General features: G+C 35.9%; 5 protein-coding genes across 7 annotated transcripts; 4 read left to right on the top strand and 1 right to left on the bottom strand.

The window, feature by feature from the left end:
* Positions 1-188: 188 nt before the first annotated feature.
* Positions 189-2109, top strand: LOC117125862 (B3 domain-containing protein At1g43171-like). Its single transcript, XM_033272567.1, has one exon. The coding sequence runs from the start codon at positions 1225-1227 to the stop codon at positions 1555-1557; it is 333 nt and encodes a 110-aa protein (XP_033128458.1). The 5' UTR covers positions 189-1224; the 3' UTR covers positions 1558-2109.
* A 34-nt stretch (positions 2110-2143) lies between these two features.
* On the top strand, positions 2144-8771 carry LOC103871386 (presequence protease 2, chloroplastic/mitochondrial). Its single transcript, XM_009149628.3, has 18 exons — positions 2144-2607; positions 3343-3511; positions 3611-3785; positions 3855-3987; positions 4062-4132; positions 4416-4499; positions 4585-4675; positions 4773-5293; positions 5361-5744; positions 5827-5954; positions 6107-6296; positions 6859-6942; positions 7023-7120; positions 7220-7484; positions 7562-7724; positions 7799-7979; positions 8066-8137; positions 8221-8771. Exons 1-18 carry the CDS (start codon positions 2355-2357, stop codon positions 8360-8362), a joined length of 3204 nt encoding a protein of 1067 aa, XP_009147876.1. The 5' UTR covers positions 2144-2354; the 3' UTR covers positions 8363-8771.
* A 308-nt stretch (positions 8772-9079) lies between these two features.
* LOC103871385 (cyclin-dependent kinase inhibitor 7) lies at positions 9080-12654 on the top strand. 2 transcript variants are annotated; one of them, XM_009149627.3, is made up of 4 exons: positions 9080-11380; positions 11539-11585; positions 11669-11821; positions 11898-12654. In XM_009149627.3, the coding sequence occupies exons 1-4, from the start codon at positions 11162-11164 to the stop codon at positions 11965-11967; spliced, it is 489 nt and encodes a 162-aa protein (XP_009147875.1). In that variant the 5' UTR covers positions 9080-11161; the 3' UTR covers positions 11968-12654. The 2 variants fall into 2 exon arrangements, with proteins under 2 accessions (XP_009147875.1, XP_009147874.1); XM_009149626.3 differs by having other exon boundaries at positions 9086-11380; positions 11530-11585.
* Positions 12655-15569: 2915 nt separating this feature from the next.
* Positions 15570-19009, top strand: LOC103871384 (polyadenylate-binding protein RBP47A). Its single transcript, XM_009149625.3, has 6 exons — positions 15570-16091; positions 17140-17623; positions 17706-17773; positions 17929-18059; positions 18151-18244; positions 18586-19009. The coding sequence occupies exons 1-6, from the start codon at positions 15705-15707 to the stop codon at positions 18715-18717; spliced, it is 1296 nt and encodes a 431-aa protein (XP_009147873.1). The 5' UTR covers positions 15570-15704; the 3' UTR covers positions 18718-19009.
* A 100-nt stretch (positions 19010-19109) lies between these two features.
* LOC103871383 (zinc finger protein ZOP1) lies at positions 19110-20804 on the bottom strand. Of its 2 annotated transcripts, XR_004448316.1 has the most exons (6): positions 20628-20804; positions 20343-20543; positions 20188-20272; positions 19954-20004; positions 19776-19871; positions 19551-19696 (listed from the first exon to the last, which is right to left on the bottom strand). XR_004448316.1 is itself a non-coding variant. In XM_009149624.3 (5 exons), exons 1-5 carry the CDS (start codon positions 20634-20636, stop codon positions 19347-19349), a joined length of 741 nt encoding a protein of 246 aa, XP_009147872.1. In that variant the 5' UTR covers positions 20637-20804; the 3' UTR covers positions 19110-19346. The 2 variants fall into 2 exon arrangements, 1 of the variants encoding a protein (XP_009147872.1); XM_009149624.3 differs by lacking the exon at positions 19954-20004 and having other exon boundaries at positions 19110-19696.
* Between the last annotated feature and the right edge of the window lie 918 nt (positions 20805-21722).

Genomic DNA, 21722 nt, shown 5'->3' with positions numbered 1-21722 from the left:
CTCTTAACTGGGAGGGGGACATTCAGAGTCAAAAGAAGAAGGCTTCCTGATCGATGTTTCTCAAGAAGGTCATATGAAAGCTACACAGTCTGCAAATGGAAAGAACAGATCAATCTCTTGGCAGGAAAAGGCTTAGCTTTGAACCGAGTCTACAGTCTCCAACATCTAGACATCATTTTTCTGAACAGAGTATTGAATTAATATTCTATTATTTTGGAAGCCAAAGCTTTTGCTCTTCTATCAGAGACAGAGATTAGAAGAAACAGAAACCAAGTGTGTTCAAGCACGATGAGGTGATATCTCTTGAGACAGCATTATGAAGTGAAACCGTCACGCTCAAGATGCAAGCAATCCTCCTCCTGAACACTTTTTTTTTTAATCCCTTTTACTTTCATTGATGATTCTTCCTTGAGGAAAAAATGATTCTCATCTGCATCTTTCAAGAAGCACCTCAAAACGATTCAGTTCGTCATTCATCCGCTTCCTCTGGTCACCTAAACCAAACAAGAACACAACGGTTCTTCCAAGAGAAACGTAAGCAACAACCTCCACCATTTGCAAGTTCTTGATTCGCAAGTGTAACTCCCCATCTCTTAAGCTACAAGAGTCAACTACCAAACTACACAGCACAAGATTCCAAGTCCCAAAGTTGTTGCAGATTTTTTTGCTGATTGCTCCGTCAATTAAGAAAATGAGAGACATGTTTTAAAACTTTCTGATCACAATACCGTTGGATACGAGAAACCAACCAGCCATGTCGTGAGCTTTTTCAAGTCTCAAAATTTCCAATAAAAATATATACAATTTTAAGTTTTGTTAACGAGAGAGATTTTTCTATTTCTTCTTCTCTTGTATTTCTATTCTTCCTGTTATGCTTTTATGTAAACATACCTCTCTGCTCATGACATCATGACTTGCTTCCCAAGCTACATTGCTCCTCCTCTTTCCATTTTTCATTTCAGTATTAATAGATCATTTAGCAAAAATATGGACGATTTCGCCTTTTTTTAAACGGAATATTTCTGATTTCTTTGGAGTTCCTATTTTTCTTGTATTTCCTTTCTTCTCAAGTTAATCCGGGTATATATATATATATATATATATATATATATATATATATATATATATGTTTCTGTCTAACAGACAAAAAAAAACTACACAAGTATTCTTCTTTCTTTTACTTTCAATAGCTATCTCTAGTTTTTTCTTTAAAAAAACATCAATATGATCATTGATGCTTTATATCCTATTGATACTGTCGAACCCATCCATCCTGCTATGATTATAACAAAACAACTGACAAACACTGATTATGTACAAAATATGGTATTACCGAGAGAACAAATTGAGTCAGTTCTCGCGGTGATGGATGGTGTTACAGATGAGGGTTTAAGAAACGGTAAGGAAGTGGATGTTTATGATGCAACGGAAGAAGACGAATACAAAGTCACCATAAAGCGTTTTAACGACGACACCAAATATGTTTTTGGAAAAGGTTGGAGTACAATGAAGTATTCTTTGGATCTCGAAGAAGGCCAAGAACTGAAGCTCTACTAGCATCGTGGTTACAAAAGTTTCATTGTTCTCAATTTTCAGTACACTCTTCTAATGATTTAAGTGTAGCGCACATGCGTCTACCTCTTCGGTTTTTCTTATTAATTAATAGCTCTAGTTAATTATGTTTTTGGATTTCATTCGTAATGGCTCTAATTAATTATTATATTTTAGATTTCATTCATATTTTCCTAGTTAAGTGTTATTTTCCCTAATTTTTAATAAATTTAATTGAAATATCTTGAATTTCAAAAAACATACCTGCGCAAGGTTAATGAAAATCATCACATATACAAAAAGGAACGTTGCTCCACTCGATTCCCCCTCCCCCTCCCCATCACGGACCCCCATCACCAATATTCCCAAATCTATGTTGTATATTTTGTAAAAGATTTGTTCACCATTATCATTTTTTTTAAACAAAAAAAAATCAATCAAATTTATAACTCAACTTCTAAAACAATGGATTTTGATTGATGTAGATTTATGTTTTGAGTTAGCAAATTTATAAAAGGCCTAAGTCAAAATTATAATTCAAGCACAACACATCTTAAATCAAACCTAAAATCAAAAAGCTAAATTTAATGCATAATTAGTAACATTTTTGAGTTATAAGTCTAACTCAAACTTAATCAATGAAAACTAATGTCACTAATCAAACCCTATATATAATAATAATATATGCATTGCAGTAAAAAAAAAATCATTTTTCATTTATTTATTTTAAATTCCCCTCTTCTATCGATCGATCGAGCAAAAACCTTGAATAAAACCTCTTTCGCCGCCGGAGAAAAGTAGCCATGCTCCTCCGATCATTAACTCGTTCCTCCTCCAATGCCTCCACCTCTCTCTTCTTCCGTCTTTTCCCTCGCTCCTACTTCTCTCGCTCTTCTCCAGCGACAGGCCGCAACATTCGCCGGCTATCAGCTGCTGGAACTGGAAGCGAGCTCTTTCTACGCCGTGGTTTAAGGCTGCTCCCCGCCGCCGCGAGTGGCTGTCTCAGTGGGCAGTTCTCTCTCGCCGTCTCTACACAAACCGCAACTTCTTATCCCGGTAGAATTATCGAATTGTGATTTTATCTGTTTTTGTTTATATAGAAAAAATTAGATCTTTTGTGGACATGTTGTGTTTTTAGTTGATGTTACTGTCTGTTTCCTTAGCTTTTTGTTTGAATTTTCGAATTGTGATTTTATCTGTTTTTGTTTATATAGAAAAAAATTAGATCTTTTGTGACATGTTGTGTTTTTAGTTGATGTTACTGTCTGTTTCCTTAGCTTTTTGTTTGAATTTTCGAATTGTGATTTTATCTGTTTTTGTTTATATATAAAAAATTTGATCTTTTGTGACCATGTTGTGTTTTTTAGTTGATGTTACTGTCTGTTTCCTTAGCTTTTTGTTTGAATTATCGAATGTGATTTTTTCTGTTTTTGTTTATATAGAAAAAAATTAGATCTTTTGTGGACATGTTGTGTTTTTAGTTGATGTTACTGTCTGTTTCCTTAGCTTTTTGTTTGAATTATCGAATTGTGATTTTTTATCTGTTTTTGTTTATATAGAAAAAAATTAGATCTTTTGTGACATGTTGTGTTTTTAGTTGATGTTACTGTCTGTTTCTCCTTAGCTTTTTGTTTGAATTATCGAATTGTGATTTTTTTTTTCTGTTTTTGTTTATACAGAAAAAATTAGATCTTTTGTGACATGTTGTGTTTTTAGTTGATGTTACTGTCTGTTTACTTAGCTTATACGGTCTCCAATTTAGGATAGATCTGAAGTTTTGATGGAATGTAGGTCAGGATGAAGCTGAGAAGCTTGGATTTGAGAAATCGCGGGAAGAGTTCATCTCAGAGTGCAAATCCAAGGCTGTTCTCTTCAGACACAAGAAGACCGGTTGCGAAGTCATGTCTGTTTCAAACGATGATGAGAACAAGGTCTTTGGCGTCGTTTTCAGGACTCCTCCGTAAGTAGTACACATGAATCTGTCTTGCTATACTAGTTAATCTTTAGTATATGTGAGTGTGACTTGAAAGTTCTGTTCTGTTCTTCTTTCTTGATGCAGGAAGGATTCCACTGGCATTCCTCACATACTGGAACATAGCGTATTATGCGGTTCAAGAAAGTACCCTCTTAAAGAGCCATTTGTGGAGTTATTGAAAGGGAGCTTGTATACTTTCCTAAATGCATTCACATATCCTGATAGGACTTGCTACCCTGTTGCTTCCACAAATACAAAGGTATTATAATACATAAATTCTCTTTTTTTTCTGATCACATTTCAATGATTTCATCTCTATCTATGCTAGGATTTCTACAATCTTGTCGATGTATACTTGGACGCTGTGTTTTTCCCCAAGTGCGTGGACGATGTTCACACTTTTCAGCAGGAGGGTTGGCACTATGAGCTTAATCATCCTTCTGAAGACATTTCTTACAAAGGTTCTCTATCTCTTACAGTTTTAAGCTTTGGCTTTTGTTAACTTGCTCTCTTTGTTAATGTTTCCACATATCAGGGGTTGTTTTTAATGAGATGAAAGGTGTCTATTCACAGCCTGATAATATACTAGGGCGGATTACTCAACAGGCAAGTTTTGATTGTTACAAACAATTTCTTCTACCAATCTATTTCTAAGATGAATTTCTGTAAAGGGTTCGAGTGGATGTGTAGTGTACCTGATTAAATGTGTGTCAATTGTGTATATAGATATTCGATAAGTTGTTGGTTTCTTACACTGGTCATCACTTATCACTTTGATACTTCTCACAGAACATCGCTTCACTGTCTGCTAATGTGCTTTCATTATTCTTTGGTTCAGTGGTTCTTATGGAATTGTATACTTAGTTTATCTTCTGTTCTCTTATAATAGGCCTTATGCCCAGAAAATACATACGGTGTTGACAGTGGAGGTGATCCAAAGGACATCCCGAAGCTTACATTCGATAAATTTAAGGTTTGTCAAGTCCTTCATGTGCTTAACTTACTCACGGAGTAGTATGATATGTACTATATTATTCTTCTAATGTTCAAAATTCCAGGAGTTCCACCGTCAGTATTATCACCCGAGCAATGCCAGAATATGGTTCTACGGAGATGATGATCCAGTTCAACGCCTCAAAGTCCTGAGTGGTAAACAGCCGTATCTTATATTGTATTTTCAGTACGAGATTATCCTTTTCTTGATTTATGTTACAGTAAATGATCTCTGTGTTCCTAATTTGTGCAGAATATTTGGACATGTTTGATGCAAGCCCAGCTCGAGATAGCTCAAAGGTTGAACCACAGAAGCTATTCTCTGGGCCTCGCAGAATCGTCGAAAAATATCCTGCTGGTGGAGATGGTGACCTTAAGAAGAAGCATATGGTGTGCCTCAACTGGCTACTCTCTGAAAAGCCACTGGACTTACAAACTCAGCTCGCGCTTGGATTCTTAGATCACCTAATGCTTGGGACTCCTGCTTCGCCATTGAGAAAAATCTTGTTGGAGAGCGGATTAGGAGAAGCTCTTGTCAACAGTGGGGTGGAAGACGAACTTCTCCAGCCCCAGTTCAGTGTTGGTTTGAAAGGTGTTTCCGATGATAAGGTACAAAAGGTTGAAGAGCTGATCATGAGTACTCTGAGAAAATTGGCAGATGAGGGGTTTGACACTGATGCTGTTGAGGCATCCATGAACACCATTGAGTTTTCTATGAGAGAAAACAATACAGGGTCGTCCCCTCGTGGTTTATCACTTATGCTCCAATCAATTGTGAGTTTATCTGCCTTTTACTTATGTTTCTCTGTATCGTTTCTTATTTTAGTGCTGTGTTGTTTAGGGGAAATGGATATACGACATGGATCCTTTTGAGCCATTAAAGTATGAGGAACCATTGAAGACCTTGAAAGCTAGAATAGCTGAGGAAGGATCCAAGGCTGTCTTTTCCCCGCTGATAGAGAAGTTCATTTTGAACAACCCTCACTGTGTTACCATCGAGATGCAGCCTGATCTAGAAAAGGCTTCTCAAGAGGAAGTGGAGGAGAAAAATATTCTGCAAAAAGTTAAAGCAAGTATGACAGACGAGGAGCTTGCAGAACTAGCGCGTGCCACAGAGGAGTTGAGATTGAAGCAAGAGACTCCTGACTCTCCCGAAGCACTGAAATGCGTTCCAAGTTTAAATTTGAGGGACATTCCAAAGAAACCTACATATGTTCCCACTGAGGTGATTATTATACTACTACCTCTCTGATTTTGTTGGATTCTTAACATCTTTCTCAGCTTGATTCTGATATAATGCTGTATAGGTTGGAGATATTAATGGCGTGAAGGTCTTGCGGCATGATCTTTTTACAAATGATATACTATACACTGAAGTAGTCTTTGATATGGGCTCACTGAGGCATGCGCTTCTTCCGCTAGTACCCCTCTTCTGGTAACTTGTTGACCTCTACCTCTTATGATCAAACCTTTTCATTCTGCTTTTGTGATTTTCACTTCACTTTTCCAGAATTGCTAATAGTGAAAATGTTAAAAGAAGTACTGCTCTTATGATCAAACCTTTTTTATGCTGCTTCTGTCTGACAGTCAATCTTTACTGGAGATGGGCACGCAAGATATGAGTTTTGTACAGCTTAATCAGTTGATTGGAAGGAAAACTGGAGGGATAACAGTTTATCCCTTTACATCCTCTGTCTGGGGCAGTGATGTTCCATGTAGCAAAATTATTGTCCGTGGAAAATCCATGGTTGGACGGGCTGAAGACCTTTTTAACCTGGTACTTGTTTTTAACATCTTTAACGTATCACATGTTAGCTTGAGATTTTCCTTTCTTGAGACTTGAGATAGGCAATGTAGAGTCTTGTAGCTGATACAGCTACAGTTTTTTTGGGTCCTCAAGAAATATAGTGCAAGTTGTGTAACTTTTGCCTCATGTCGTCTAACTCGTTATTTTTGTGTCTCTGATCATGCTCGTTATCCATTCATCGTACCAGAAATCAAAAGATGTCTCTTTTATTTGTGTCTATATCTTTAGAATATCTCTTATGTCTCTTGATTTTTCCCTCTTAAAGCAGTGCTCGTCCCATTTATATAGCAGTGTCTGCTGTTAGTTTGTTTGTTCAACGTAGAGTATAGACAACCACTCACTACTTGAAAATTGTTATTACTAGTTTTAGGCTGAATATAATCATAATCACTTGGCTAATCCCAGCTTTCGAGCTTCTAAAGGAGGAAACACTGCAGACAATAGAATGTAACCTTAGTTTGATAGAAGAGCTATGCGATTCTTGAAATTCTAGATTGGTACTTAAGCTTCGTTTGCTTTTGTCTTGCTGCAGATGAACTGTGTGCTGCAAGAAGTTCGATTTACAGATAAACAGCGGTTTAAACAATTCATCTCCCAGAGTAGAGCAGGGATGGAGGTAACGTAGATCTTTCTTCCTTTAGCATTCTAAACAGAACTCCGTGGTAGTAATATAACACTAACTCGTGTTCTTTATAGAACCGATTGAGAGGAAGTGGTCAAGGAATCGCTGCTGCGAGGATGGACGCAATGTTGAACGCTGCTGGATGGATGTCTGAACAGATGAATGGTCTCAGGTTGGAACTTTGATAACTCTTTTCGTAATATGTTAGTTTTAATCTGCTTCTGAAACTAGTAAAAGCCTAATAGACTTTTTACTTTTCTCTTTTCTTTAGTTACATTGAGTTTCTACATACTCTGGAACAGAAGGTGGATCAAGACTGGGAAGGGATCTCATCCTCACTTGAAGAAATCAGAACGTCTCTCCTTTCTAAGAATGGTTGCATAGTCAATATGACTGCTGATGGGAAGTCCCTCACAAGCACGGAGAAATTTGTTGGGAAGTTCCTTGATTCACTCCCTGAAAAGCCTTCTAGTGGACAAGTTACTTGGGATGCACGGCTTCCTCTGAGAAATGAAGCTATTGTAATACCAACTCAGGTAAACAAAATGAAAACCCTTCTGCATATTCATGTGTCCTTTGGTGTGTGTTCTCTTATATGCGCCTTCTCGAACAGGTGAACTATGTGGGGAAAGCAGGTAATATATACAGCAGTGGATATAAGCTTGATGGGAGTTCATATGTTATATCAAAGCATATTGGTAACACATGGTTATGGGACCGTGTTCGTGTAAGTGGTGGTGCATATGGAGGTTTCTGTGATTTTGATTCACATTCAGGTCAACTCCTTTCCTTTTCGTTGTGTTAAGAGGTTTCTCCTTCAGCCCTGACCTTTGGATTTTGTCTTGTTCAGGAGTGTTTTCGTTCTTGTCTTACCGTGACCCCAACTTACTGAAGACACTAGACATATATGATGGAACTGGAGACTTCTTACGTTGCCTTGACGTCGATGAAGACACCCTTACTAAAGCAGTTATTGGGACAATTGGGGACGTTGATTCGTACCAGCTCCCTGATGCCAAAGGTTATAGCAGGTATGGTGTTTAACTCGGCAGGTTCTGTCTTTTTTCAAAAATTTAAGTGATGGGTTATGAATATAATTTTCCTTCTCTGTCACCAGTTTGTTGAGGCATTTGCTTAATGTAACTGACGAAGAGAGGCAAATAAGGCGTGAAGAGATATTATCAACAAGGTTTATATAATTCTCTCGTTTTTGCACTTTCTTGAACAGAATACAAAACTAACTTCTTGCTTCTTTTTTTTTTAATCTCACAGTTTGAAGGACTTTAAGGAATTTGCAGAGGCGGTAGACTCTGTTAGAGATAAAGGTGTTGCAGTGGCCGTGGCATCACAAGAAGACATTGATGCAGCAAACAAAGAACGCTCAGATTTTTTCGAAGTGAAGAAAGCTCTATGAGTCTGAGAGACCCTCTTAAAAAGAGTAGGAAGAAGTTTTCTTAGATTCATGGAACGAGGCATCATATCTCTAAGCTCACCTTCTTAGGTTCTACTTCACTATGCTCACAAAGCTATATGCGAACATCATGATCTATCATAGTGGAATGAAAGCACTTTTACCTTTCACTTTATGACATTTACCATTTTACTAAACCACAGGGTTGGCTACTGTTGCATTCGAGGATGTTTTTTTGTACCTTTTAGATTTTGAGCCAAGCCTTGTTTAGTTCACATGTGGTCCAAAATGTTGAGCAAACTGTGTCATTGCTTGTTAAGAAAAAAGGCTCTCAAAAAAAAAAGAGATGAATCTGTAACTCACCATGTGTCCTGCTCTTCTTAGTTTCATGTTCCTCATGCATTTCATGCTTCCTACTTCGAGTGTTTCTTAAAGAGTTTTTCTGAACTAAAATATTAATGTAAGTATACAGATTGAAGAGAGAATGACATTAAAAAATGTTGTGTAACAAATGACATAAATTTCTTATATACTAAACTTTTCTGGTACTTTTTGAAAAACCTGTGACATTTGTTTTTAGTTTAATCTTTTTCTAATTCAGTGATTAGATTTAAAATATCAGTATTTCATTTTATTAAAAATCCAAGTAAGCAACTTTTGAGTTTGAAGTGCTCTTAAACAGTTTAAGTGAAATTAAAACTTGAGGCATCAAGTATCTCCAGGATTTGTTACAAAAAAAAAAAAAGAATCTCTAGGATACATTTTGGGGGTAGATTAGTGTAAATATACTTTTTTATTAACAACAGTTTTTTTTTTGTCACCTATGAATTGCATTAACATGAACTGAAGTACTTAAGTACCATTTGTTACAGACCAAGGACCCATAACATACTTCTACCTTCTTTTCTACTTATCCGAAGCTAGTATATACCCCAAATAACACACCAAAAGACTAAGCACCATCAGGACATACATACCAAGAGCCTTTTCCATAGAACAAAAAAAGAAGAGGGCTAAAGTTTCTCACAATCAAAGCATCTCTCTTATACCACCACCACCACTGTGTTTGAAAAACATCAAATATCATAGTAATCATATATAGACTTTCGATTCCGATCTGTAACATTGAAATAACAGCATCCTGGATACAAATATTCTCTGGTATTAATTTTTATTTGAAAAAGAACATTCCATTCTGCCAAACAAAATATTGTTATTAGAAAAATAATTATTTGAAAATTGTTAGTCATAAATTATAGCCCTGATTTTTTTCTTTTACTGAATTACTATTAATTTTAAAGTATTGGAAATTGTTAGTCATAGACAATAATGTATTTATAGTCAACTTTGAGTTTATTTTCTTATAAAATCCTGATAAAATTTTGAAACATAGTGAATAAATATATAATCGACATTTATGTATACCCTAAATAAATGCTCTATTTTTCACCCTAAGTAAATAGGCTCGTCAGCACAAACAATATTTGTAACGGTCAATAATTATTGCACATTTATTATTTTTTCACTAACCAAATTTATCCAAAATGGTCCCTATTTGCCTTAAGGGGTAAAAAACAAAGCATGACATTTATGTGTAAAATTCTTATAACCCATTTTGGACATATATGTGTAGATTCCGTGTAAGAGCTGTATCATTAGATGTTTTTTTTGTTGTTCTCATTTAATAACACTACTGTTTGGATAATTACATTTATTAGTTGTGTCTCCAAGTGTTACTTGAAAGCCACTGAATGCTTTAGGGTCCCCTCACGGCTTAAGTTAATTAGGATTCTAATTTGAATTTAGGATCTAGTCTAGGTATATAGCGCTATCCAAATGTGTGCGGATCATAACTAATGACTTGTAGGTAACTGATTAGAGCTTATTATCGAAAATGTGTATCAGTAAAACTTGAGAGGAACGACAATACCACTGAAATAAAAATCAGCACCATATTAGATCCTGAAGGAGAGTATTATAATCTTAGATTTTACATGTTTACATTTCTTTTTGTAAAATCTAAGCACTTCCTTTATTTTTCAAAGTTCATTTTTTTGTGTGTGTGTACGCATGTTAATAAAAATTGGTTGTAAGTATATTATTTTATATAATTTACTATTTTTCAATAATTTTAATAAATAGAAATTTAAAAATTAAATTATAATTGATTTTAAAATTTCTTATTTTTAACTAATAAAATATATGAAAATAATTTAATTTGTTTTGTAAAATGCATAACTACCGAGAGAGTAGTAAATAGTTATGCATTTTTAAAATTTTATGTCACATATATATCATGTAGTAATTGTCTTTTGTGTAAGAAACTGATATCCTATAAAATAGCTAAGCTAAAAGTATAATTCTAGTAATAATTTAAGAAAAAAAAAAAACTTTACACATTTTCCACAAGGAATTTTTTTGTGTTACACTGCTCACAGGAAAGTGACGACGTTTGGTCGTTGCTTAAAAAGGAAGCTAAAAAACAGCAAAAAGGACGCGCCGTTTTAGAATCCCGACGGCGTCTGGGTAGGAAAGCGAAGGTCCGTAACGGTGCCGTAACCTGCTTCCCCGTGAACGGAACAGTGAGAGAAAGAGCGTGACCCCACTCAAAACGGGCAAGCAAAACACAACCGCCAGCCAAAGGAAACGAAATTAAATCTCAGCCGTTGAAAGAATCAACGGCTCCTGACCATTTCTTCATCTTCCATAAACCCTTTCCCCTGTTTTTTTTTCAATTTAACCAGAAAAACCTCATAAAACTTTTACAAGTGTCCATAGAGAGAAAGAGAGAGAGAGAGAAGAATGAACGAGATGAGCGAGAGAGATTCTAAAGAGACTAGCTTTGAAGGATCTAGCATCAAGAGGATGAGACTCGATGATGGTGATGACTCAGCTGAAGAGACAACGGTTTCTTCTTCTTCTTCTTCTTCTCTGTCTTACTCCGCCGCTTCAGATTCTGAAGATGAAGATCATCGGAGCTCAAGCGCCATAGATACTTCTCTGCCATTTTTAGATCTCGAGGTCAGATACATACAGAACTCGTGTTTTTTTTATTTATTGCAGAACTCGTGTTTTTTTTTTAATTCGTCTGTCCTAATTATTTCGTTTCTAATAAAGATCTTCTTGTTACGTTTTGCTTTCACCAAATTTAATTTTGTTTCCGTTGAAAGGGTGAGCAGCAAATCTCCGAAACCGAAGTATCGTCATTAATCACCATCAGTTTCAGGTAACGTTTCCAAAAGCTTCTCACTTTCTTCATCGTTTCCACTATAAATTCATCCTCTCTCACACTTCTTAGCTTCTGAGCAGAGCACAAGGAAGTCCATCGAGCGAAATGGACTCGGCCACGACGACCAAGACGGAGAGGCAAGAGAAGAAGGCAAAAGCACCACCGACGCAGGCTGAGCTTGACGACTTCTTCTCCGCCGCGGAGAGAGGCCAACAGAAACGATTCTCGGACAAGTTAGTTTTTTTTTTTTTTTGATATTTATCAAGAACCCACTGGCGCATTTTAGCAATGATTCTTAATGACACACAGGTACAACTACGATATCGTTAATGATACGCCGCTTGAAGGTCGCTACGAGTGGGTTAGTCTCAAGCCTTAAGAAGGAGAAGACAATGCTAAAGTTACACGACGTCGTTAGGCACTCTTGTGAGTTTTGTCACAGAGAGAGAGAGAGAGAGAGAATCGTAGCTTAGGATCGGTTTATTTCGTTATTGTACAGTCTCCAGTCCTCTCTAGCTTATTTTAGTTTCCTTCTTCTTATGTTCATTCGTACCACGAGAAACAAAAAGGACGCAGCTTTCTTTTTCAACTGATGGAATTTTTTCTAAATTTATCATTTTTAATGTCTAGTTTAACTATCAAAATTATCTGTTGAAGTTTTTTCAAAACTTGAATTTGAATGTCTGCATCAAAAAACTTGAATTTGAATGTCGAGTTTATTCTCCATCCATATTTACTTGAAGAGCACACCAAATTAAAGGTAGTATTCTTTTAGTTTTTGAAAGAGGTAGTGAAAATATTTATTGTGTCAGAAAAGCTGGACCTTTTTGTCAGTTATGTAGAGTTGGTGGTGACTATGCACATTATTAGCATTTCATGTTTTTTGTAGCTTATTATTTGAATTCAGAAAGCTATTTATTGTTTTGTTTCTCATTTTCGATGGATTGTTTTCAGAATTTTGTTTCCTTCCGGTTTGTGCTGTGTGATTCTTTGTATTGTAATGTTCTGTTTGCCCTAGTGAAGGTAATAATGATTTTAAGAGGAAAAGTTGTTTTAGGACAAATAATTTTGAAAGTGTATATATATACAGTTGGTTTGTACTTGTTTTCGTATAGTTAAAGAGTTAATATTCCTAGTTTACAAAAAAAAAAAAAAAATATTCCTGGTAAAAAGTATTTTTGTAAAATGAATGAAATTGAATACTTGTAGTGGGATCCACTACGATGGTAAAAGAGTGAGGGAGTGATGGTAAAAGAGGATCTCATCATTACCTGATTCCGTTGGGATTATATTCCTTTTCTCTCTTCTTGCAGCAGACAACGGCGCGTGGCTGCAAGTGCTTTCTGTTATTTTAGTTTTTCATTTTTATTCCATTTTCGAGCAACCGCCTCTTATTTTCACTTTAAAAGCACGATTTTTCCCCGGGATGAAAATACAACTCATAGAAATTTAATTAATACGGTGAAGGAAAAAGAATGAATTGTTGAACCGTTCAATTTAAACGTCACCATACAGATAACCTCTTCCAACAAGCCACATGAAGTTTTTTTTAAGCCACATGAAGTTTGCTGCGCTGAGGATACTTCCGTCAATGTACCCGCAAAATATTGAAATGTATGTTGTTACCATGCCAGTTATTTATTTTTTTCTAATTTTAGTTAAAAAAATTGCGGAAACTAATACTACTTTTGTTCAACAGAAAGGACCAATAAATTTATAACGAAGATAGAAAAATAATGTAACATGAATACTTTTGGATAAAGAAAACGAGTTATGTTTTCAGACCAAAAATGAAATAATTCATACTCGGTTTTCTTACCAAGATTATATTTTCACATAAAAGGTTCAGTTAATAAAAATTCAACTTTAATATATATATTTTTTTGGTCTGCGACTTGTAATGAAATATAAAGTATAAACCCCTTTTCAAAAAAAAAATGTAAAGAAATATGACCAAATAATGGGTAAGGATGAACGAGTCTTTGTATCGACTCACATCAATTCATAATTTAATTTGTTCTTCTCTATCGTCTTGCATTAAAAAGATAACCAGCAGCAATAAATTGGGTGAAAAAATTTACTGACAAGTAACTGGAGAAGTGTGTGACCTTAAATTTAAAATTTACTTGTGGGGGAGGTTACAAGAATGCATGCACATAACTTGGATCTTGTAAAACTTTTAAAATATATGGTGAAACTTTTTTTCTTTACATCAGATCCGATGTTGAACCTTTCTCCTCACGCAAATTACCTCATATATTTTTCACTTCTAACAATATGTAAAATATTAGATTTTTCACTTCTAACAATACGGCCCAAAATATTTTCGCTGTCTAAAGCAAAAGATAAATTTAGGCCCGTTGAACAAAAAGAAAAATTACGCCCATTAACAGAAAACTTTTTGAAAAGAAAAATATTAGATTTAGCTGGTGAGTTATCCTCTGAACAATGAAGTTCATCCTCCACTCTCTAAGTTAATATTTGTGAGGAACTTAACATACTGATAATCAGTGGCTGAACGAGCATGGTAGGAGGTGGGTCATATGACCCATGTGGAATTATGAAGAATTTTTTTTATTTCTAGACTTTTTAAACAATTGTGATGTAATATTAAAAGATGAGCTTAGTGACCCTGTAATATATTGATGTTATGAAATTGACCCTGATAAAACTGATACTAATACTGATACGTTTTTTAAGTCGAACTAAACCATATGCCTAAAACATATGATTGTTGAACTTTAGGGGCAACCTGCCATTAGCTATCGGACAAATCTCCATGTCTCAGCCGTTTTCACCATGGCGGCAACACTTTATTTCCTAGCCTGTCTTATAGGATTAACATGGATCGAAATGTCTTCCATTCTCTAACCTGATATTTTTCTTCATATCACCCTATTTGCTTCAAGTTAAACCGGTTTTGAAAAGTACTTTGCTTTATATAGCTGGGTTAGAAGTGATTCTAGAGCTTCACAAGTCGAATACACAGCTGGATACGTTTCAAAAGCATATATACAGTAATTTTTGATAAAAGTAAAAATAATTATATACAGCAAGTGCTTGTTAAAATCATTTAACCTTTTTGTTTGAAACCTGTAGAATGATACACCGTGGAAAGTATATAAATCAAGAACTATTTTACTGTTTTAAGCTGGAAACCAGGTTAGAAATAGCAATGTTAAAAAACTAAAGGATATAGGATTGAGTTTTAAGACAGCACGTGTATGTCCAATTTCAAAGAAATAGAGACAGCTTTATGAACATACTCAATGATCGGCAGCAAATGAATATAAGTAGTTGAGAAAAAGGTCAAACATTGTCGGGTAAGGAGCTTTGACGAGCCTATCAACTGAGACTAAAGAGAAGCAAAGATTCAAAGCCAGTCAAATCCCCCAATCGCTGAAGCCAAGACCAAACAGTAACATATTCCAGAGAGCCTCAAAAGCCCAACGAACAAGCACCATAGGATTGGTTGCCCCTCAAAACATAGTCTCCAACAATATTTGTGATACAACTTTTGGTCATTTATACACTAATTAAATTTACTAACACTAATATACCTCAATCCTAATATTGAAGAGAGTTATGGATCAATAATTATTTATGTTGATATAACATATTCTGATTTTTGGTTGCAAGCCTTGTTTTCTTTAGATTCAAAAGCTCTGTTTTATGGTCGGCCACTTTTAACAAATTTTGAGTTTGCAATTTTTTTGGTAACTAATTAATTTAAAAATTCGAAAAAGAAATTTACTACTATTTTTCAGTTTTACTGTAGAGAATGTATGTATTTTTATCCCAATAAATGTTGAAGGATTTATTTTTCATTTACCCGATTTAGGACTTACATCATCAACTGTCATCAGTTCATGTCAACCCTAAAACTACGGCCGAATCAGAACCGTTAGATCTAACTTTGAGGACGTAACAGGGCCCCACGTTCCCACCACTTCTCGTCCAGACCTAAGTCTTAAACCCTCCCAATCTACACAACACACTCTCTTCCTTCTCTCTCTCTCTCTCTCTCCGCCTCCATTATCTTCGAAAGACCAAATCCAACCCTCTCTCTCTCTCTCCGCCATTAACCTTTCTCCTTCACATCCAGAGAGAGAGAAGATGCAGACGACAAACAACGGTCCCGATTCGTCATCAGCCGCAACAACCCCACCGTTGCAGCAATCCACTCCACCACCTCAGCAGCAGCAGCACCAACAACAGTGGCAACAACAGCAACAATGGATGGCGATGATGCAGCACCCTGCGGCTATGGCGATGATGCAGCAGCAACAGATGATGATGTACCCTCACCAGTACGCTCCCTACGGTCAAGGTCACTACCAGCATCCTCAGTTTCAATACGCTGCGTATCAGCAGCAGCAGCAGCAGAATCACCAGCAGCGTGGTGGATCTGGTGGAGATGATGTGAAGACTCTCTGGGTTGGTGATCTTCTTCATTGGATGGATGAGACTTATCTCCATACCTGTTTCTCTCACACCAACGAGGTTATTACCATTCTTTTTGAATCTTTCTTGTGGTTTGGTTCTTTATTGTGATGATGTTGTTCAGATCGGTTTGGTTTCATTGTTGAATCTTTTTATTATATGACATGGAAAGTGATAGATGTAACATCCATTACCAGATCTAAATAACATACAAGCCATAGGGTTGACTTTTAGTGTGATGTAGAACTACTGCTAGGCATTCAAGTTTTCAGTTCAGGTCGGTTATTCGATTTTTGGGCTAAGGCGTTTAGGACCTTTTTAGTAACATTTTTTCGAATTGGATCGGTTCTGGTAATGTCGGGTTTGGGTTAGTTTCTATTTTTATAAAACCCGAAGTGGAATAGTTCGAGTTTGGTTCAACATTAAAGCCGAAAAACCCGAAAATATTTGAATAATTCGGGTTTTTGGTTCCTGGTTCGGTTTTGAGTTTTTCGGGTTTAGAAAAATAGGAACCGTTTGGTTTTTGTAAATTTTGATCTGGTTTTGTTTTTTTGTAATATGCTTCTTAGAGATGTAACATCCATTACCAGATCTAATTAACATAAAACCCATATGGTTGACTTTTAGTGTGATGTAAAACTAGTGCTAGTGCTGGGCATTCAGGTTTTTGGTTTGGTTCCGGTTATTCAATTTTTGGGTTTGGGTGTCAAGGATCTGTTTAGTAACATTTTTCAGATCTGGTTATGGTAATGTTGGGTTTGGATTGGGTTCCATCGGTTTCTGTTTTTATAAAACCTGAAGTGGAAACCGATTATGAATAGTTTGGGTTTGGTTCGAGACTAAAGCCAAAAAACCCCGAAAACTGGAAAAACCAAAAAATATTTGAATAATTCGGGTTTTTCGATTCTCAGTTCTTGGTTCGGTTTCGCATTTTCGGGTTTAGAAAAATAGAAACCGTTTGGGTTTTTGGAAATTTCGATCTGATTTTCGTAATATGCCCAGGACTAAGTAGAACTAGGTTGACCTTTAAAAGAACAACTTTAAAGTTCTGTCTTTTTTTTAAGCTTTTCCGACATGGATTCATGTTCTGTCTGGTTTCTTGTTTCAGGTTTCATCTGTGAAAGTTATACGAAACAAGCAAACTTCTCAGTCAGAAGGATACGGTTTTGTCGAGTTCCTTTCACGTTCAGCAGCTGAAGAAGTTCTTCAGAGCTATAGCGGTGTAACCATGCCCAACGCAGAGCAGCCCTTCCGTCTAAACTGGGCGTCTTTCAGCACCGGTGAGAAGAGAGCATCAGAGAACGGCGGTCCTGACCTGTCTATATTCGTAGGAGATTTGGCTCCAGATGTCACTGATGCTACACTGCTCGAGACTTTCGCTGGTTATCAGTCTGTTAAAGGTGCAAAAGTTGTGATTGATTCCAACACTGGTCGGTCCAAAGGCTATGGGTTTGTGAGGTTTGGTGATGAGAACGAGAGGTCAAGGGCGTTGACTGAGATGAATGGTGCTTTCTGCTCGAGCAGGCAGATGCGTGTTGGTATTGCAACTCCTAAAAGAGCTGCTGCTTATGGTCAACAAAATGGTTCACAAGGTAAGTGATGGTAACGTTTAGTTGTCGTGATGATTTTAGTTTAATATTTAAAGTTATATGTTAATGTTTTTATTGAATTTAGCTCTGACACTTGCTGGTGGACATGGAGGAAATGGTTCCATGTCTGATGGGGACTCAAATAACTCAACAGTGAGTTCTCGTTGCTATCTCTTATAAATAAAAATAAACTAAAAAAATAAGAGTTTATTTTTATACATTTTTAAAATATAAAACATATTTTTATTTTTATTTCTATCCTAACAACATTATGACTTACGGGTTATTGTCTTTTATTACATTTGCAGATATTTGTTGGTGGACTTGATGCTGATGTTACTGAAGAAGACCTCATGCAACCTTTCTCCCAGTTCGGGGAGGTTGTTTCGGTGAAGATCCCAGTAGGAAAAGGATGCGGTTTTGTCCAATTTGGTAACAGGTATGAACATGTTTTGTGCTTGTCTGCTTACTCATCCAGTAGTGTGGGACTTGTTCTATTTAACAGAGACGTGACATTGGTTTTTCGACAGGCAGAGTGCTGAGGAAGCCATCGGAAGCTTGAACGGGACAGTCATTGGGAAAAACACTGTCCGGCTATCTTGGGGAAGAAGCCCAAACAGACAGGTACAAAGAAAGCTTAAGTTGGATTCGTGTGTTTAATCTTGAATAAAACCTTATATGTATTTCTATTAGTATAGTTCAGGTCAAACTTAGTTTTAATATAGATCCTTAAAAGCCAAAGTCAGTGGTTGACAATGGATAGTAGGTGAACCGTGGGCCATAGAGACCTAGTGGAACCTTCCCGTGTTGACTATTTTTGATTCGCGAATCTAATGCTTGTCTCCTTGGCCCCCCACTTGTTATCTCCCTGAACAGTTTCCAATATCTGAAGCAACAGTGATTAGATTTGTTGTTTATTATTCCATTTACTAATATTGTTCAACTTCAAAATCTTGAAATGACAGTGGAGAGGAGACTCGGGCCACCAATGGAACGGAGGATACTCAAGAGGACAAGGTTACAACAACAACGGATATGCTAACCAGGAGTCAAACATGTATGCTACTGAAGCTGCTGCTGTCCCTGGAGCTTCTTAAAGAGTCTTGGTCATGTCTTCACTATCATAAAAGAAAAACCGTGAGTCCTTGACTTACGGGAATTGGTTTCTAAAAAAAACAAGCCATCGGAAATGTCAAAGCGATCCGATGATTAGTTGTTGGTTCAGAGGTTAGCTCTCTCAACAACAAAACTTAAAACCTCTAGTGTCTAAAGAGGGTTTTGTATCCTGGATTTGAATTTTTGCTTTATCTTGCTGTCTCTGTCTATCAAAACTTTGGGGTTGTCTTAAACTTGAATTTTATTTCTAAGTTTCTTTAAGTTCAACGATAAGTTACTTTCTAACTCGTTTAGATCAGTTACTTGTTTGCAGTGCTTGATAAGTTACAACGTAAGCAACGATATTTGATTTTCTGTAAGTTTGATAAATATTTTTTCCCGAAAAGCTTTCCTAAAAATTGTATTCAAAGTTGAGAATATCCCAGACCACAAAACGAATGGGATTGTACAACAAAGAAGATTTGAATTGTTTGGAACAACAGTTAAAGAACACAAGACCAATCTTTCAAGAAACACCACAGAGTTTTGGATTTAACGTTTAAAAGGAATAACGGAATAAACTGCAGAGCACTGCTCTCCTCTGTTACAGGAGGATCAAACAATGGTATAATCAAAAGGGTCTGTTGTAAAGGCCAAGCAATGATTTTTCTCTGTTTTCGACTCGTTTCCTAGCAGCTTCCCTCGCCCTCAACGCAGCTTTCTCTTCTGCAGATACTGCTTTCTTCGGTTTATCATCTATTCTCTTTCTCTTGTTGTTGTTGCCAATCTCAACAGACGAGGCAGCTCCTTTCACATTTCTTTTCGGGTTTAGAGTAGCCGAGACAACCCGCCCAGGCGGTTTCGCCACACTCGGTCCAGCTTCTGAAGAAAGCACAGGCTTTTTAACGAGAGGCACTTTCGTGTCTTTATCTGATGAAGTTTTGACCGCGGCGTAAGCCTCGTCTTGTGTCACCCATCGTCCTGTTTCATTACCAGTGTGAGTCTACACAAAGAAAATGTTCGAAAGCAAGTGAAGAAAGACTGATTAGTGATAACATACCTATTGAGTCACTGTAATAGAATCCAGACTTTGAGTCATAGTGGAGACCATTGATCTGGTTGTAATAATATCCCGAAGCAGCGTCAAGAACCCAATCTGCCATGACAATATGATTAGTAAATCAGATAAAAACATATTAATGAGCTTAGAAAAGTTGCAAACAAAATGGTGAAAGAACCTGAAGAGCGACTCAAAAGAAGCAACCATTTCCCTCACTGATGATGATTCTCTATAGAGTAGTTAATACGCATTAAAAACTTAAACAAGTCAAAAAGGACAATGTAAGAATCAGATTTATCTCCTGGTTCGTTGAACTAAACTCACAAAAATTCAATTTCATTGATCACACACACACACACAACCAGAGATCCAAAAGCTAAAGCAACAAAGGAGCAATGATAATAATACTTACCACGTGTACCATCCTCAGGAGCACCGTTAGCTTTAGCAACTTCATGAGCAGTTGCAATGTCTTTCTGATAGCTACGAGTTGCTTTCTGAAACAAAATACAAAATTCAATAACTATTAACGGACAAAGAAAACAAAAGATGAGTAAAACTACTTACAGCTTCGATCTGTTGAAGGAGTTTCTCGTTCTTCTTGAGCTCTTTGTCCTTGGCAGCGCTCTTCTCACGCATGTCTGTGAGCTTCTTCTCGACGCATTCGCGGTGGTGCTTACCGAGCTCATGGTTTCTGATACTTGTCGCGTTGTTCTGGGTCCAGATCTTGCAGAACTCGCACCACTTCTTCCCTTGACTTACCCAATACTATTAAACAAAAAAACACACAAACTCAGATCAATTTCAATTCCAATCAAATAGATTCGTCGAAAGATGCGAGATTTGATTTACCTCAGTCATGGTTGTCGATTAGAACGAATCCAATTGAGAGATGAGATTAGAAGAAACCCTAATTCCCTAATCGAAGAAACCTAGAGAGAGAAGAAAGACAATTAAGTGATTGGGGGAGAGAGAATAATCAATCAGTTTGGGTCTTTATTTATTTACTAGAATAAGATCCGCACCTTGCGCGGAATTAAGTTATTATTTTTATTATATTTTAGAGAATGAAACAATAGTTTGGCTTTATTTGGATTACGGGTGTTCAACCCGGATATCGGGTTGGTTTCGGTTCAGTTCGGGTTTTTTCGGTATTTGGTTAGTAAAATATAACTACTATTATAAATCCATATTTACTTTGACTTTAGTCTTTCACATACTTTTGAAAGATTTCAACTGGATGACTAAATTGATCAGCCAATCTTGTTGCTTTAAATCATTAGTGTATATATATATATATTATTATTTTTAAATGATATTTTTTACTCATATGGTTTTAAAATAATGTGTATCTTCTTATAATATTAAATAAAAGTTCATATTAATATAATTTTATGATCATTTGTAACTTATTATGACAAAAAAAATAATCTATTGATCACAAAATTTTCAGAGTGGAGATCTTCAAATTTCTAATAATTTATAGACGTTTTGAAAAATTCAAAATATAACATATAAGAAAAATTATAAATGTTTTTATTATATATTTAATGTGATTTTTAAATATATTTTAATAATATAAATTAAAAAAAGAACTAAGATACAAAAATTGTTATCAAATATTTATTATTCATTATAATTAATTTTCACATATACGTTAATCATATTAGGTAATTTCGTAGCTTTTATTTAAGGAAAGTGCAAAACATTTTTTGGTACGTTATTTATCAATTCGATAGTTAATTTAATAAAAAGTGTAATATAAGTTAAGATGGACCAACCTATTTTTCTAGGAATAGTATATTTTGTATAGTTATTTATTAAATCAGAATTTATAATCATACGGTTCTATGATCGTTCATATCGTTTTATAACAAAATATTTAAATCATCGATAACAAAATTTTCAATCTGAAATCTTTAATAAGTTTATAATTTATAAATGTTC

Source organism: Brassica rapa, chromosome A06 (assembly GCF_000309985.2).
Source record: "Brassica rapa cultivar Chiifu-401-42 chromosome A06, CAAS_Brap_v3.01, whole genome shotgun sequence".
NCBI classification, from domain to species: Eukaryota; Viridiplantae; Streptophyta; class Magnoliopsida; order Brassicales; family Brassicaceae; genus Brassica; species Brassica rapa.
This window is presented reverse-complemented; position numbering and strand designations above follow the sequence as displayed.

What these genes read in the sequence shown, in the direction of transcription:
- LOC117125862 (XM_033272567.1), top strand. Translation starts at nt 1,225, where the DNA reads ATGATCATTGATGCTTTATATCCTATTGATACTGTCGAACCCATCCAT.
- LOC103871386 (XM_009149628.3), top strand. Translation starts at nt 2,355, where the DNA reads ATGCTCCTCCGATCATTAACTCGTTCCTCCTCCAATGCCTCCACCTCT. An exon ending in CCGCTAGTACCCCTCTTCTG is followed by an intron (nt 5,955 to 6,106) that starts GTAACTTGTTGA and finishes TCTGTCTGACAG; the next exon opens with TCAATCTTTACTGGAGATGG. An exon ending in CTATTGTAATACCAACTCAG is followed by an intron (nt 7,485 to 7,561) that starts GTAAACAAAATG and finishes CTTCTCGAACAG; the next exon opens with GTGAACTATGTGGGGAAAGC.
- LOC103871385 (XM_009149626.3), top strand. Translation starts at nt 11,162, where the DNA reads ATGAACGAGATGAGCGAGAGAGATTCTAAAGAGACTAGCTTTGAAGGA. An exon ending in TGCCATTTTTAGATCTCGAG is followed by an intron (nt 11,381 to 11,529) that starts GTCAGATACATA and finishes TTCCGTTGAAAG; the next exon opens with GGTGAGCAGCAAATCTCCGA. An exon ending in TTAATCACCATCAGTTTCAG is followed by an intron (nt 11,586 to 11,668) that starts GTAACGTTTCCA and finishes GCTTCTGAGCAG; the next exon opens with AGCACAAGGAAGTCCATCGA.
- LOC103871384 (XM_009149625.3), top strand. Translation starts at nt 15,705, where the DNA reads ATGCAGACGACAAACAACGGTCCCGATTCGTCATCAGCCGCAACAACC. An exon ending in GGGACTCAAATAACTCAACA is followed by an intron (nt 17,774 to 17,928) that starts GTGAGTTCTCGT and finishes TTACATTTGCAG; the next exon opens with ATATTTGTTGGTGGACTTGA. An exon ending in TTTGTCCAATTTGGTAACAG is followed by an intron (nt 18,060 to 18,150) that starts GTATGAACATGT and finishes GTTTTTCGACAG; the next exon opens with GCAGAGTGCTGAGGAAGCCA.
- LOC103871383 (XM_009149624.3), bottom strand. An exon ending in TCCTTCAACAGATCGAAGCT is followed by an intron (nt 20,273 to 20,342) that starts GTAAGTAGTTTT and finishes ATTTTGTTTCAG; the next exon opens with AAAGCAACTCGTAGCTATCA. An exon ending in CTATTACAGTGACTCAATAG is followed by an intron (nt 19,697 to 19,775) that starts GTATGTTATCAC and finishes GTAATGAAACAG; the next exon opens with GACGATGGGTGACACAAGAC.